Genomic DNA, 17,071 nt, shown 5'->3' on the forward strand with positions numbered 1-17,071 from the left:
AGTTTCACAAGCAGTGAAGAGATGCTTATGATCTTTCCTGATCTTTGCTTTCTATTCTTCTCTCCCCACCATTTCCATGTATGCTTGAAAGGAACAAAATAGAGTTCCACTTGGAGCAGTGGAACTTCCCTAGTTTATAGCTCATAAAAAAAAAAGTAGAAGAAAGAAAGTAGACATAAATAAAAAATAATCCTGTATCTAAGTGTTCAACATATAAAAATTTATGATTATGACTATTACTTTATTCAGAAATAATCTTTTTAAGCAGAAGTCAAGAGAGAAAGGGGAGGTAGAGACATTTGTGTAGCACAGCTCCTCTGCTCATTAACCTTTCCCTTTGTAGGCAGATATTGTGAGCTTGGACCTGGGTCCCTATGTACTTGTGTACTGGAACATGTGTGCTTAAACAGGTGCACTACTGACCAGCCCCAGAAATAATCATGACTACATAATACACACAGTGAATTAAATTCACTATAGTAAGATTGTCACAGAATTTGAGGTGCTAAGGAGTAACTTCTTTAGCCCCTACCCAACCCATTTTATGACTAATAGTAAATCCAAACTATTCAGATTGCCATCTAAATCACTATGAGCGCACTCTAGCTTTTTTATTTTCTGGATAGTACAATTAATACTGCTTGAGAATATTTAAATACATGTGTTCTTGGAGCCAAAACAATAAACAGAAATTATGCCCCAAATGAAATTATTTATAATTATAAGCTTTCAGAATCTAAACAGAATTTTCCAATTTTTACATGCTCCAAGAGTTATGTCTATATTTATATTTTCCATTCTGAGAAAACAATCCTAAAGGATGAGACAGATTATTTTCCTAACCACACCAATGTTTGTTTGTTTGCTTCTTTGTTTTAATTAGTGCCGCATAGACTAAGCATGAATCACCTGAAGTTACCTAGCTTGTTGGTAACAGAAATCCAACTGGTGGTACTTTAAGATAAAGAATAATATTGGATAGATGTTCAAGATTCAGCAAGTAGAGAAGAGTAACATACCAAGGCAAAAGAGAAATGATGGTGAAAATGTGAATAAAATGAGGAGAAAAAAAAAGCAATGAATTAAGCAATGTACAGGAAAATATCTCACATTGAGTTACATACCTAAATTCTTAAAGTCCATTAGAATGCATGCTCTATGAAGGTAAGGACTTTTACTGCTTTGTATGTATCGTTATCATACAGGCAGCCTAGAATAATACCTTACATAGAGCAGGTGCTTCATGTTGAGAGATGAAGAAAAACATGAGAGGAACGTGGAAACACTGACATAAAGCACTACAAATTGACAAGACACATACCTGGGGGGAAAAAAAAGGGGAAAGCTAAGAAAAAAAAGAAGGGCAAAAGTTTGAACTGACTTTATTGATAATAAACCACAGGCTGGAGACAATTTTCCCTATGTATCTTTTTAATATGCATATATACTAATCAGCATTAAAATCTAATAAATTATATAAAAATGCAAGTAATGATACTTTGCTACCTTCAAATACAATGAAAAACTGATATATGAAGCTGTACTAACATAATCAGAAACATAAGAAAGAATCAAAATATAGTGTGGGGGGGGGTAGGAATTTTGAGAGATAGAAAAATAACCAATTAAAGTATCATAAGATGAGAAACTTTCAAGGTCAGATGGCAGAAAATAAGTGAACCATAAAGCTACTTGACAGATGTTAGGGAAAAGTTCGCTGTTTTCAAAAGCAAGCTGAACATTATATGTATGATCAAATTAAAATGGAAAAGCCCACCATCTCTGAAAATTTAATAAAAGCAAAACAAGAAGGAAGAAAATTTAATTTTAGAAGTATGCATTCTACATGGCTGACTGGTGGTCTCACTTGAAGTGAAGTATTTCCCTGTCAGTCTGATGTCACTTAAGCCATGAGAGTTAGTCTCCAGCTCAGAAGAGGGAAAAGACAGTGGGAGAAAAGACTATGTACATTTAAATATTAAGAGATGTGACACTCCTTTGCTTTTACCTATTTTGAATTTCCGAAAATCTCTTAGAGCCTAGGTTTTGTTATCATTGAATTGATCAAATGTTTTGGTTCAAACTGAGGATCTTTCTGCTGCTTCCAGTTTTCAGTGTCTTAGGCTTTAAACAAGTATAGGTAACACAGAAAAGTTGAGACCCTTGTCCTTTAAGTTTACAAATTCCTTGAATAAGTCCTTTCCATATAAATAGAGAACCGAAAATATGCTTTAAATCCAGGCAAAGCAAACCAAAAAAACAAAAAAACAGTTGAAGTATTATGTGACAAACTGAAAAATTAAAGTTATTGTTGATCTCAGTGGTAGAACACATGAATGGAATATGTACACCTATTACAAATAAATTTAAAAAAGGTTAACTACTATCACTGCAATACAACAGCTGTGGTAGTATAAAGCCATTAACCACACACAGAAAACTTTGGAATCACATACAGATTCATATTTAATCTACTTTTAAAATTCTAGCCCTCTATTTTATTTCTTAAGATTAACAGTGTAAGAACATGAGATTTTATTACCTTCTGAAACAAATAACCATTTTAGAAAATCTGACATATCCACTAAAGCTATGGGTAATTTAACATTATATTCTATCATTTATTATATTAAAGAATGCTTTAATTTTAAACTAGTAAGGTAGAGAGTAATTCCGGTATTTATAAATTTATTTATAAAACCCTAATACATCTAAATAGATTGGTTTGGGGAATAGCACAGCAGACACAATTACTAGGGTTGTCTCTCTTCCACTCTCTACAGGCTCCAGGATAAAGAAGAATCAATTAGCCCTCAACTGACTATGACCTTGAAGGCTACAGCTCTGTGCATAATATGCTGAATATGCTGAGATAGACAGAAAGAGAATAAAGTCCTGAACCACTCAAAAGCATGTTTTAGATATGATAATGCCATTTAAAAAATTGAAGTCATCTAGCATAGTTTATGTCAAAAATTGGAGACAGGATGAGATATGACATGAACAAAGTCCCAGTTCTTTCTGTGACTTAAGCAATACTTTCTTAGGTGGAAAAAATAAAGTTATAGTGGTACACAATGTCAGTCAACTCCTAATTTTTTTGCTTTGTTTGGGTCTACAGAGAGAGAGAGAGAGAGAGAGAGAGAGAGAGAGAGAGAAACAGAAAGAGTAGTACTAGAGCTTCCCTCAGTAAGGTAGAGACCAGATTGGGACCTGGGTTGGTTGCATGCATGACAAAGCAGGCATCCTTCCAGGTGAGCTCTCTCACTAGTTTATTTATGTTTTTAAACAAAAACATTCATTTATGATTTTTTTTGAGTGTTAGAAATCAAAGCTCCCTGGATTGATGCTTTCTAAAATTAACCCAGAATTGCCCAAACAGGAAAGCCTGTATATTATATAGTGTTAAGCAACTGTCTATCCTTAACTTTTCAGGAGAAAAGTACTTTTCCCAAGCTTTTATCAAAAGCACTTCAGAAACTGCAGCTGTGTGTCTAGCAGCCAGAGCTGGCCACTAGTGATGCTTTTAGGCAGCAGTAAATCTTTTCCACTCAATGCAAATGCCACCAAAAAAAAAAAAAATCAATGCTTTGGATGGGGAAAAAAAGGGGATTAAAAAAACACTAAATGGAACATGTAATGTACTGAAACAGCAAAGGATATATCTCAAAAATAATATCCCAAAATGTCACAAGATACTTTTTGACATGGTCTAGATCAGGACAGTAGGTTAGATGTTTCTTTTTCTTTTCTTTTTTTTTCTGATGAAAAATATTATAATTCACTTGAGACTTTCAAAGGGTCTCTTCTTTCTCTGGAAAACAAAACTTTTTCAAGACACATTCCAATTAAAGGCAAATACATTTAAAATGATAAAGACAAAGAAGTAACCTTGTCCTTCATTGTGAATTTTGCAGTATCTGTACTTGCTTTTTATAGCCTGTCATTTCATCTGGGTATTATTTCCTGGTCACTTTGCCAGGTGGGAAGACATGGTGAATGCAATGATGTCTGTCAGCCCTTTAACGATGCTTCAGGGATTTGATAAAGATACAAAGCAGTGTCTGCAGAAAGAAGGTTCTTCCCTAATTACACCTAGAAAACAAGCCTCGTTTTTTTTTTTTTTTAATAGTTGCCACTAAAATTGGTGTGTATGAAATGATCTTGAATCCCAAGAACAAATCAAGTTTCTCCCTCTTTTTCTGTAACACATGGCTCTACTTCATATCAAACATGATGTTTGGAAAAGGTATTCTCTTTCCCTTACCATCTAAAGAGAAAAGGAGTACTTCATGACAGAGCCTTTACCTTCAACTCTCCCTTAAGAGCTTTTATATGTTATCAACTTTTCTAATCTTTTTTTTTTGCTTTTCAATCAATAGCTGCCAATGCTAAAAAAGTGAAAAAAAAAAAAAAGAATTTAAAACTATGTATTTTAAAAATTATAGAAAATTCTTCCCTTTTACATTGATGTTTGGAATGATCTGACCAGTCATGGTTTCATCCTTGTTAAGTTTCCATTACAAAGCATAGTGGTGACCTAGTACAAACATACTGTATTGTTCTGCATTGTTTTTAGAAGTAACTGCACTCACAGGTTAGTAAATGGGGCTGCTGCAGTCTGATAGGGGAAAATGATACATTGTCTTAAAATATGTACTTGCTAATGGATCTTGTTCTTTTTAATGACTGCCAAGGAAGTTATTTAAGCATTTGATTACAGAAGGCAAGACTAATTTAGAAAAATCTTCCAGTACAGATTTGCACTGTGTTCTGCACAAAATAAAACTGACCCTAATAAGTGCTCAGAACTTGAAACTAAAACTAGGCAGGAGAGCCACAGTCTGATGCTGAGGAGAAGCAAGCACTGTGCCTATCTAAGGACTTGATGAAGATCAGGAAAAAACAATTAAAATACAAATGGGGGAGTGGCTAAGGGATCAGAAAGAAGAGATGGAGAAAGATGACAGGCAGCTTGAAGTGGTTGAGAGGCAGAGGATAACAGAAAGGGGAGGAGAAAGTGACAGTCTCCAATGCAGAAGAGAAAGGCACAAAACATACTGCTATGTGGAAGTCACAATTATAGAAAAATTAAAGGATACTCTGGTGGTTTACTATACTTTTTAAAAGTGTTAGAAAGAAGGTAAATTTAACTTAAATTTGAATATGACTCACAGAGACTGAAGTTTCAGGTTCTCCACACCCTATACAACAATCCAGGCTGAAAGAAGCTGCTGTGAGTGCACTGATTCATAACAGCAGTTTACAAGACCTTTTTATTCATGTCTTCAATGCTACCCTGAGCATCCCAGTCATGTGATGTGCTTAAACAAAACCATGCAATTAAAATGCAAGCATAAAAGGGATAAGCTCCATGCTCTAGACAACACTTTAAAGGACGTCAAGCCCACCCCATTTCCTTATTCATCATCTTCTCTCTCTCTACTTACAAAGTTTAGGAGCAGTTTGGAGATTAGTTTCTGTTGTTTGTGGCTGAGTTGCTGACTTGGGTGTTCTCACCTCAGGGTTCCGTGTGGATGAAGGGGAGGATGGTACAGTGGATGGCAGGAAAGAAAAAGCAAAAATACGATTCCTGGGGGTCGGTGCTACTGCAGGTGCAGAGGACACAACAGCATTGTCAACTTGCACTGTAACTTGAGCCTCAGTTTCAGATTGAGCCCTAGAGACAGGTGAAGTGTGTGCCTCAGATGATACCCAAACAGCTGAGGCAGCAGTTGGATTGAGAGAAATAACAGGGTCCTGGCCTAACCCCCCAGGGTCAAGGTGAGTAGGAGAGTCATATTCAAATATCTTGTCCACAAATACCCACTTGAGGCCGGCAATGCAGAGGCAGAGGCTGACTAGGCAAGCCAGAATGGGGACAATGCAGATCTTCTCCGAGTTGAGGCAACCTCTCAGGTGCTCAGCTTCCAGGCACACACAGCAGGGTACCGTCAGACCCACCAGTCCAGGGGTTCTCCCATCTTCAGTCTGGGTCTCTGGCATGTCTTCTGCTGCAGGAAGCCCATCAAGAGATGGGTCTGCACTCAGCTGAGTGGAGGGGCTGGAGGACCTCTCCGCAGCTTCCTCAGACATGTCTGGGGAATAGATCTCCATCGGCTCACCTCCAGAAGGCCTGGCCTCTCTCGCGGTCCATTACCATGCAGAGCCCCCCCCAGCCAAATGAGACAGCATCTTACATGGGGAAATCGATAAGTAGTCCAAGTCCAAGGCCATTATCAAAAGAAAGAGGAGTTCAGGAGAAAGAAAGGAAAAAAAAAAAAACACCTCTAGCAACTACCAAATAAAAGTATATCGTAATTCTTTACTGATGCTTCTGGGTCACTTTTACAGTTCTTTTAAATGCTTCTCCAAACCATCCCGGCTGGTCATGAGGACGGGGCCAAAATAGCAACGGAGCTGATTGTTGATTAAGTAAACCAGTAGCCCAAACTGAAAGGCATGTTTCTCACCTCGAGTATTTGAAGCTGGTGTCTGCTTAGATGAAGAAAACAACTGTCATGCAGGAGAAGTAAAAGCAAAAGCAGGACCAGCGGTGGAGGCGGCGGAGGCAGCAGCGGCGGCGGCAGGAGAGGCAGCAGTGACAGTAGCAACAGCATCCTGTTGTGTTAACGCGAAGGCTGAAAGAGGCTGAATCATTACAGAGCAGCAGGTGCCTGCCCTCCAAGCATCACTGCAAACAGGATCATCTCAGAGGGATCTGAACGGACCAGTGAGGCCAAGAGGGGCGGTGACTACCATCCCCTCCCCGCCCTGCCTCCACCCCCACCTCCCAACCACTCCTCTTTGTCCTCCTTGAGCGCTCATTCACTTTCTTCCTCTACAGCTCTTTGCTTCTTCTTAGTCTCTTTCTCTTTCTTTTCCCTCAGTGTCCAATGACATTTCTCATTCTCTCCTCTCTCTCTCTCACTCACTCTCTCCCCACCCTCACCCCCACTGGCTAGCCACACGCTGGAGCTGCTGGCTGGTCTGAGTAAAATCAGTATACCCAGCAACACAGGACTGCCAGTGACTTCCTATTTTATTCAATTAGAAGGAATAAAGGCCATCAAATCAAAGAGAAGCAGGCAGGCACCAGTTAAGCTTAGTCCCCCTGGCCCCCACCACTATTCTTCCCTTCCTCTTTTCCTCTCTACAAAAAGCAGCCCAAGTCTTCCACCCCGACTTTGCTTATTTTTCCATCTTGCTAGTTCTCTTTTCCTACACCCACAGTTGGGTCAGAAAAAGCCAGTGATCAATGCTAGCAGTCTAACAAAGCTAGAATGGGGTGGGGGAGGTAGGTGGGACCTTATGGGTTGGACCTGAGGCTTGGCAAAGTAGGATATCTGATTCCTCCCTGGAGAGGTAAGCTTTTCAACAGCAATTTCTTCCTGCCTGCTGCTGGAAGATAGCATTCCTTCCCTAGCCCTCTAACAAGTTTTGCTCTACAAAAGAACTGTTAGTACTTTATTTTCAACCAACAGGACATTTCTTTTTTTTCCTAACCATGGACAGCTCTACCTTCAGCCTTTTCTGCTTTTGGTTAAGACTTTGTAATGCCAAGCACTGAGTGAGTTGGAACTGAAAGAAGAGGGTGCTGGGAAGCTATTCTGGTTCCCGTGAAATTTCTTTTCCCCTATCTCATCCGCAGTTGTCCTAGACTAAGGTCAAGTTAATAAGAAACATCAGTAAATTGCAGAGCTACAGAAGGAGCAAAGGCTACCACTTCATTTTGAAATCAGCCTTCACTATGACTCCACACTGCAGAGGGTTGAATTCCCTGGGCACTGTAATAAATACCACATGTCCTCAACTATAACCGCACTGCAAGTATTCAGAAGAGTTTTCTGTAAGAGCTTGCCTTTTGAGTTAGGTATCAGTATATCTAACTTCCAGATCATTTGACTGCTCAGTTTATTACCCCGTTTTAAAACAGTAGTCATCCCAATACCAGAAGAAATGCACTGTCAATGGTGGAGCACTCAGGCTCCCCTGAATCTCCTGTTTGGTACATGTCAAAACATACCACATACTTGAAGTTTTAATTCATGCTTTGTCATGAGTAAACAGACATATTGTGTCCAAGGAATAATTTTATTCACTTACATTGATAGAAGTTTTTAAAATTCAAATGCATAGCCACCATAATGAGTCCCACATGCAGTAAGACTCAGGATCAGACAAAATCTGCTGGAACAGTCTGCATGTAACGAATGCCACTACTTTTGAAAAAAAAAAATTGATCTTTAGGTGGGCATGAAATGTTAGCATTTCCTTCAAAATAAAATTAGTTAATAGTTATAGATGATGTGTGGATATGACTTTAAGATGTTTGCAATAATATAACTAATAGCAACAACAAAGGCCTGAAAAGGTTTGCATAATTGTAATTATGATCATGGGAAGTTTATGGGCAAAATGAGTTATATTTAAGCTTACCTCCACTTAACCGGAAATTGTATACTTGTATTGTAACATAAATTCTATGGCTCTTTACTTGCTTTAAATATATGAGTTCAAAGCACTGAGAACTTTCTTAAAGAGTTTAAGCAAAGGACATAAAACCTTATATTGTGACAACATATATTGAAGCAAGCATAGTATTCAAACTAAGAGATACTAAAATTTTATTTATTAATACTCAAATAAGTATTCAAAGCAACATAGGTAGGTAAATATTATACAAAATTGGGATAATTTGTAATTTCTTTAAATATCATACAGTTTATAAATGTGGCATAAAATCCCTCAGTTGTGCTTCTAACCAATATTAAATTCAATTATAATATATTGACCTTTCATCCACAGCCAAGGTTATCTAAGTTGCAAAGCAAAACTGGGATTTAGTGGTCCGGGAGGTCGCACAGTGGATAGGGCATTAGCCTCTTCAGCATGAGGTGCTGAGATCAATCCCTGGCAGCACATGTGCCTGAGTGATGTCTGGTTCTTTGTCTCTCTCCAATGACAACTACTCTCCATGTCTTAATCACTATGGACAAACCAATTCAGCAGATGAAGAGATTACTGAGTACTTTTCTACTTGTCCTATTGGACTCTTAATACTTATAAAACATCAGAAACAGGACAATGTGGGCCTTCACAAGGTGATTTTTGTAGAGACAGAGTAGCTGAGAGTGTGAAAGAGACCACAACACTGACAATTCCTTCAGTGTAGTAGAGCAAAGCTTGCACATGGCAAAACAAGGCACTGTTCAAAAGAGCTATTTTGCTGACTTGCAAGCTATTTTTACTCCTGGGATACTCAAATCAGACATGGATGTATATGTGTTCTCCGTGGAGTTAGATTCCTTGAACCTTGTACTAAGGTCAGCTTGCAGAGAGCCAGCATCCTATAAATTTCTCAAGTCTGAAAGGTGAGTATAATTGAAGAAAGGTAGGAGAGAGGAGGTAAAGAATAAAAGGAATTATCTGTTAGTTTCTCTTTTGGGACTAGGAGCCAGAAGTTGTCTTTACTCCCTCATAAAATCCTCTATAGCAATAAAAAGGAATTTGGGTAGTGTGAAAGCCTCTTTATTGGGAAAATAAAAGATGCATCACTTTAACCCTTTAGATTCCATTTCAAAAAGCCCAGGAACAACTATCTTTTTATGTCTTCTAAAAAAAAAAAAAGTGAACATAAAGACTATTTTCTACTATATATCACCACCTCCTTCATAAAAGCAAAGGCTACATTTATTGAACTGCTTCTATGTACCACACACTTTGCTAGTTTTTAACAAACATTACTTCTGATCTTCATTAACCCTATACAAAAAATTATCTTAAAAAAAAAACATAGACTTGGGCAATTTAGGTACATTTGTCGCAGTTTATTAAGTGATAGGTCCAAGATGTGTTATTTCTGCTGAAAAAAAAAATGCTGCTGCTTCTTTTCAATTAAAAGAATGCATCAGATTATGTATTGCTTGACTATTATTTCAAAGGGTGAATAAATGAATCAGAAAGTATTACATAAAACAGGCACTGATATATTTAAAGATGCTTTAACTTGATGCCTAGCTTCCTTAGAGACTTTTAAAATTTTACTAATTCAGTATACAGATAAAGTATATGGACATTTATATTTTATGTATTTACAGTCAATTTGAACTCTTTTATAATTTCAGTTCTACAATTTTTTTTTCCAGGAAGCTATTTTAGCTATATATTGCTGTCAAATAAACTAGTCTGCTGGGTTCAGCTGAGTGGTTCCTCTGTTCTATTTGATATCAGCTGGGGATGCAATCAGCTGGAGGTGCAACTGGACTGAAATATTCAAGATGTCTCATACATATCACTGCTTCAGACCAGATGTCAGTTGAGAGCTCTGCTGGAGCTGTTGTGTGGTGCTCCAACATGTAGGCTCTTCCCGTGGCTTCCGTTTCTCACAGCACAGTTTCTAGTGTTTGAGAGGAAGCATCCCAAGAAAGGAAGAACTGCTAGTCTTCTTAAAGACTGGCTCTGGACGGGGCATTGGTTATGTGTGCTGCTTCCAAATGGTTAAGCAGTTACAATGCCAGCTGAGACTGAAGGACAGGGGAAATTAATCTTGATGTGACACAGCATTTGCAACCACAATTAATCTACAGATAAGGAAGGAAGTAGTCAAAATTCAACCTGGGTCAAAAGGAGACTCAGTAATACACATATACTTTTCCAGACAAATCAAATGCACTTCTCTCTCATACATTTGCATTAAAGTTCAGCATCCTTTTAAATCAGTGTCAGTGCAAAAAGAATTCTAATACATTATCAAATGAAAATACTCAAATTCCTCTGACACTTTAATACTAGCTAGGCAATTAGGTTCTTCATTAATTTTATTAAATTTGTTACTAGAAGTATCAAGAAAAGCTCCAACAGATGGAAAAAAGATGGTAAATTAACCACCATACCCAAACTGATATTTTCTTTTAGATTTTTTTCTGTATTTTTGGCTATTTTACTATAACTGTATTTCTCAAAAAAAATTATACTTGACCTTAAGCTTTATTGTGTACATGTGTAGAATTTAACTTTTGATCAGATACATTTAAAATCTTTTATTTCCTCTATCAAGTACTATGATTAAAGTAGTGACTTTTACTTTTGGGTTACAGTTTTTTTTTTTTTTTTTTGGATGTGACTATGTGTAAGTTGCACTTAATGTAGTTCCCAATAAGGTATAAAATCGTGATTTCACGAGGAAGTTTTAGGATCTAACTATAACTTGAAAACTTTCTTCTTCCTTTGAGAAGGCAAAAATATTCTTCTCACCTATTTGAAAAATCACTCCCAGTTCAGTCTGATCCTCCACAGAGGCCTTCCAAATTTTCAAATCACAGATCCAGTATTTCATAATAGCTATAGGGGCATCTACTCACAAAAGTATTTAATTACATTATAGACATGGGATTAAAGAATGTAGTTTCTTTGAAGGGCGGGTCTATCAGTATCTTGCTCTTCCAAAACTGTAGTTGTGGTATACAGTCAATACATACATTTTATTTTTAACTGAAATCAAACTTCAAAGTTTATGGTACCTCTAATTAGTACATTTACTTTTTTACTTATCTACCCATTTTACAAAATAGCATCTACACTCTCCTCTTTTCAAATACGTTCATTATTAGGGCATATATATTCATATCATAAATTTCTAGTTGTTTCTGAAATAGGTGATATGAGTTTATCTTGTGTTATACAACTCTGTCAGGTCAACCATCTTAACTACTACAGATACTGTCAGTGAATGGGAAGTTGGGAATAAATTAATATTTAACTGTATTCTGTCTTTTTTTCTTTAAAGACAAACCACCACATAATGTTTACTTTGTAACTTGGTAAAGTTTATTTATTTATGGGGGAGTTTGGCAGTAGTGCAGTGGGACCGGCATAAGGATACCAGTTTGAGTCCCTGGCTCCCCACCTGCAGGGGAGTTGCTTCACAGGCGGTGAAGCAGGTCTGCAGGTGTCTATCTTTTTCTCCCCCTCTGTCTTCCTCTCCTCTATTCATTTCTCTCTGTTGTATCTAACAACAACGACAACAATAATAACTACAACAACAATAAAACCAACAAGGGCAACAATAGGGAAATAAAATTAAAAAATAATTTTTAAAATTTATTTATTTACTTAGAATAGCATAATAATTGAGAGGAATTGCTTCACAACTAGAGAAGCCACCCACCCTTGCAGGTAGGGACCGAAGGCTTCAACCTGGGTCCTTTTGCATTATAAGATGTGCACTCAATTATGTGCATCACCACCCAGCTTCTATTTTCTTTAATTCTACTCTCTCACCAAACAGAAAAGTTCTGTGAACAAACCAAATCCATGTATGATTTCATGTTCTTCATAATTAATGAATGTTCAATGGGTGAGGTGAAACTCACTGTATTTTCTCCTCACTTTGAGGAAGTGTTAAATTTGATTATTTATTCTACTTTGTTTTTTAGACAGAAACAGAAAGGCAGAGAGAGACCACAGTTTCAAGACTTCCTTCCAGGCAGTGTAGACAAGGCTGATTATGCACTATTTTTATCCAGTGAAAATGTACTGAGAAGACAATCTAACTATTTTTTAAAATTATTTTATTTTTAATATATATTAAAATAAAATTTTAAACCAAAGCACAGCTCAGTTCTGGATTATGCTGGTGGTTAGGATTGTGTCTAAGGTATAAAAATATTTTTGCATAGGCATTATGCTATCTCCTCAGTTCCATTTGACTAAACAATGATTTTGTGGGAAGCTAGGATCTAGCTCACCTGTAGAGCCAGTACCTTATAATGAATGAGGCCATGAGTTCAAATCATCGCACTTTAATGGAGCACCATGGACTATACCAGGGGATCTCCATGGATGGTGGATTGGTGCTGTGGTATTTCTCCCCCTCTTTGCTTCCCTCACTCTCTCTTCTATCTTTTCACACAATATTTTGTAAAGTGCTGTATAAAAGACTTGATACTGACTGTGTGTCTGTGTTCTTGTTTCATAATAATATGATAAATAATCTCTGGTACATTTTGTCCTTTATAACTTTAGATCTTTTGTATTTCGAGATAAATGGGATATGATATGAGAACTATGCATAGTAAGTTCTTTTTTAATTTATTAAATGAAGTTTTTATAGTTCACTCTGACAAAATCCATTTCTCCTTACCCATAAGATAATCAGTTATATACAAATAGATCCTACATTATTGTTTATTTTACAAGGGACCTTCCTATTAAAACTAAATCTCTTACAAAACTGAGCAAGAAAATGTGGTACATAAGTGAAGGCAGTTATGAATTACCTACATGAGAGCACCATTTGTTTCGGGAACTAAGATATCATTTAAAGCCGGGTGAAAAAATAAACCTGCACAACTTATGCAGAACAAAGGAGGTTTGAGGTTCCAGACACACTGGGTAAGGTACATGCATTGCTTGAACGTGTCATGGCAGAGAGGGGAAGATCCAGCACTGTGGTATCTCTCCCACTTTTTTCTGTCTCCTGATCTGCATTATCCAGAGAATGGTAAAGTCTAGGCTCCATAAATAAATAATGAAGTTTGAGCAAAAATATACTACATTTAACCATGGCTCTTGTTTTTTTTTTTCTATTTGTTAGACTTTTCTCAGTGGAAACATCTTACAATATAAATATACATTTTCCTTAGACCTTGCAAAGTTCTCTTTCCTTGCTGATGAAATACAAATATAAAAATATAGTTGTATCAAAGAGGGAGAGGAATAATATAAAAATACAGTTTCCAGAACCAATTTGGCATTCCAAGTGAGCCACCTGGTTGGCAACACTATTGTTAAGTTGTTAAGGTGACAAATCTTATGATGCTCACAGGAGCAGAAGTATTCCATTTAAAATGAAATGTCAGCTTCATCTTTTTCTGCTACTTCTCAGTCCAAGAGGCAGAAACTGCTACTTCTTAGTCCAAGATGTGGAAACACTTTCTGCATTGCTACAATCTGTATTACTTTAAAAACATAAATTTGAGTGACATAAGTTGGAAAGACCTTATGACTTGACCTCCAATTCAAAACTTTCTAGCATTAATCATATAATATGTCGCTAAAGTCAGATGTATTTAAAAATGAGTTGCTTCAATAGACAGGATAAAACATAAATAAGTTTTATTTTACCAGTCTGCATATCTAGAATGACTAAAAGCATGGGTAAGTAAAGGTGTGTCTGTGGGGCAGGTAAAGGATGTGTGTAGGTAAATGTGGGGGGGCACATCTAGATGGAAGTAGAACTGAATGATGTAATGAAGGGAGATTGGCACAGTGGTGTTGGGCAAGACATGCTATGTTATATTTTGAGGATGTGTGAAATTGTGTCCCTGAAACAACTTTGTAAGCCAATATTCCATTTATTTATTTATTTATTTATTTATTTTGGATAGAAACTAAGAGAAACCCAGAAGGGGGGGCAGAGAGACACAGGCAGCACTGTTTCACCACTTGTGAGGTTTCCATCTGCATATGGGGACTGGGAGCTTGAGCCTGTATCCTTGTGTACTACAATGTGTACACTCAATCAGGTAAGCCACTGCCCAGCCCCTGCAGCATTTCCTTAATTAACCAAAGAATGACTCATGGGCTCAAGAAAGATATGCAGAGGTAGAACACCTGACTTGCATACCTTAGAGTCCAGAGGTTCCAAGTTCAATCCCCAGCACTACCACATGCTACAGCTGAGTAGAGCTTCCCCTCCCCTCCTCTCTCAAATAAAGGGTTAAAACTAAAGTGATTTGTTTCTTTTATTTCTATTTCAGATACTATTTGGAGAGAAATGATTAAGGCTTAATACAAAGATCAACTGTAATCTGGAGAGTAATTAGATTTAAATTTTTCATTGACTGAATGCAGGAGCTGAAATAGGCATTAGTCAGGATTTTATATAAGACAAAATGTCCTAAGAGAAAAAATAACCTACCTACCTGGATTCCCCAACTAAATTTAATTTTAGACCCCAAATTAGAGTTTGAGTTCTTTGTTCTTTCCCTTTTAACTAGTTTCTCCAAAGGAAAGCTTTTTAGGCATATACAGAGCAAAGGTCAGTGGATCTGACATAGATTTTCTATTACCACTTTCATGGTTTCTCTGTACCTGTTTGTATTTGAAAGTTTAATCTAATTAATGCTCTGATAATCACTCTGTCACACCTCTATTGAATATGAAAGTCCTGTTTCTGAAAGCTACTCAAGAACTGATATCCATATTTAAGTTCATTTATTCACAGTATGTTGTCACACTAGGGACACAGACTGTAAGCTGTAGAATCCAGAATGCTTACTGAGAACAGACTAGAATAATTTAAAAAAAAAGTCAAACAATTGGAATATTACAGTGAGTTTTAAACTGATATGGAAGGTTCAGAATAAAGACTCCTTAGTGGATAGGAAGAGAATTTTTTAAAAAGACAGTCTTTGTGAAATAGGGGTCAGTATAACATTACCACAGTGACTTAAGCACAGATGCTACATCAAGAATTGCCAATATCTGAGAACCAGTGAATCAGGCTGATTTTTTTTTCAATTTGGAGAGCTAGAAAGTATGATTACCAGGAAAAGGAGCAGGAAAAAGACAGATGATGATGACTGAGTTATATACTCTAAAATTTGATTAACTGAAAATTTTAGGTCCAGATATAAATACTCATTTAAAAATATCTATATTCTACTTGTTGGTACAATCCACTACTAACATACTCACATACTCTCTAAAAGTATATAATAAAACACAGATCATTCATGCTGAGATATTTTGGATGGAGAGGCACATATATGTGCAACTTACTTAACAAAAAATTAAGGCTAAGTATTGGTATTTAGATATTAATTATGGCAATTATAGGAAAAATTTAACTGCAACATCTAGATAGTGGGCCTAAGATTTTTTTATCTTTATTTATTTATTGGATAGAGACAGCCAGAAATTGAGAGGGGAAGGGAAGATGGAAAGGGGGAGAGACAGAAAGACACCTACAGCCCTGCTCCATCACTAGTGAAGCTTTCCCTTTGCATGTGGGGACTAGGGGCTTCAACCCGGGTCCTTGTGCACTATAATGTGTGCACTCAACCAGGTGCGCCACTGCCTGACTCTATAGTGGGCCTAAGTTTGTTTACAGGGCAATTCACTCAGCTTTTGTGTTTGAAATTTCATAATTAAATGCTGCAAACAAAAGACAAAACTCAAAGCATGTCCTGAGGACTGTTCATGACCACCAGAGGGACAGAAAACTGATATTGATTATATGATATAGTTGCTACATTATAAAAAACTCCTTACCCAGTCACAAGGGAATAGCTCACTAGGTACAGTGCACTCCTTCTCCAGAATGAGGCTCTGGTTTTGAGCACTGGCACCACACGGGAGTACCAGGCACTGTATCTGGAAATTCTATGGATGGTACAACACTACAATGGTGTCTTCTCTGTCCCTCTTGCCTATCTCTCTCTAAATAAAAGTGAAGACAAAACTGGGCTAATAAGACTGCTCAGTGATAGCATTAATACAGGAGACCATCCCTGAACACCGAAAAAAATAAACAAATAAAAAGTTTAAAAATTCTTAGCTTATACTAAATAAACCATTCTACCAATTCCAATCCCACAGTCGGTGGTTACTTCCCTTCCTCCACCCAATCTACCTTCCCTCTTCTCTTCCCCTACCACTCTTAAATTTAGCAATTAACTTTGAAGGTGAATTTCAAGATTACATCCAGAATATAAGAATCACAGTTTAAACCATTATATAATGGCAATGAAGAATCTTTATGTGACAAATCACTGTGTGGCAGATCATCTAAGTGCTTTTCCAGTCTCCTCCCCCCAAACCACTAATTTTTTGAGAAGGAGCTTTTCTTAATGCTATATACATCAATCACTAGGGAATTCAAACATATATGAATAACATTAATAGAGAAATTACAGAATTCACTGTACTAAAAAGTAAAAAATGGTAGCGGAGGATTAATGACATAAGCTTCATTCTGGTTTTGGGGGGAGAGGGTTGATTGTTCATGACTCTCTATCACAGAGAGACCTTTTTCTGTGGTCACCTGATCACTATACTGAGTCCC

General features: G+C 37.0%; 2 protein-coding genes across 14 annotated transcripts in view; both read right to left on the bottom strand.

The window, feature by feature from the left end:
- The window catches only part of NRG1 (neuregulin 1), a 208,684-nt gene that overhangs the window by 105,636 nt on the left and 85,977 nt on the right, over positions 1 to 17,071 (bottom strand). For 5 of the 13 annotated variants that reach the window (XM_060182989.1, XM_007516292.3, XM_060182981.1 and 2 more), the window contains exon 1: positions 5,451 to 6,129. The exons of the other annotated variants lie outside the window; for them this stretch is intronic. In XM_060182989.1, coding sequence (XP_060038972.1) covers positions 5,451 to 6,117 — 667 coding nt within the window. In that variant the 5' untranslated portion in view covers positions 6,118 to 6,129. Of the gene's footprint in view, positions 1 to 5,450; positions 6,130 to 17,071 lie in introns of those variants that run through there. 13 annotated transcript variants of the gene reach the window in all.
- Positions 6,421 to 6,730, bottom strand: LOC132535808 (uncharacterized). The gene has a single exon (XM_060183097.1). It carries the CDS (start codon positions 6,618 to 6,620, stop codon positions 6,432 to 6,434), a length of 189 nt encoding a protein of 62 aa, XP_060039080.1. The 5' UTR covers positions 6,621 to 6,730; the 3' UTR covers positions 6,421 to 6,431.

This window comes from Erinaceus europaeus, chromosome 2 (assembly GCF_950295315.1).
Source record: "Erinaceus europaeus chromosome 2, mEriEur2.1, whole genome shotgun sequence".
Classification (NCBI taxonomy): Eukaryota; Metazoa; Chordata; class Mammalia; order Eulipotyphla; family Erinaceidae; genus Erinaceus; species Erinaceus europaeus.

Coding starts and splice junctions, on each gene's coding strand:
- LOC132535808 (XM_060183097.1), bottom strand. CDS start 6,620: ATGCTGTTGCTACTGTCACTGCTGCCTCTCCTGCCGCCGCCGCTGCTG.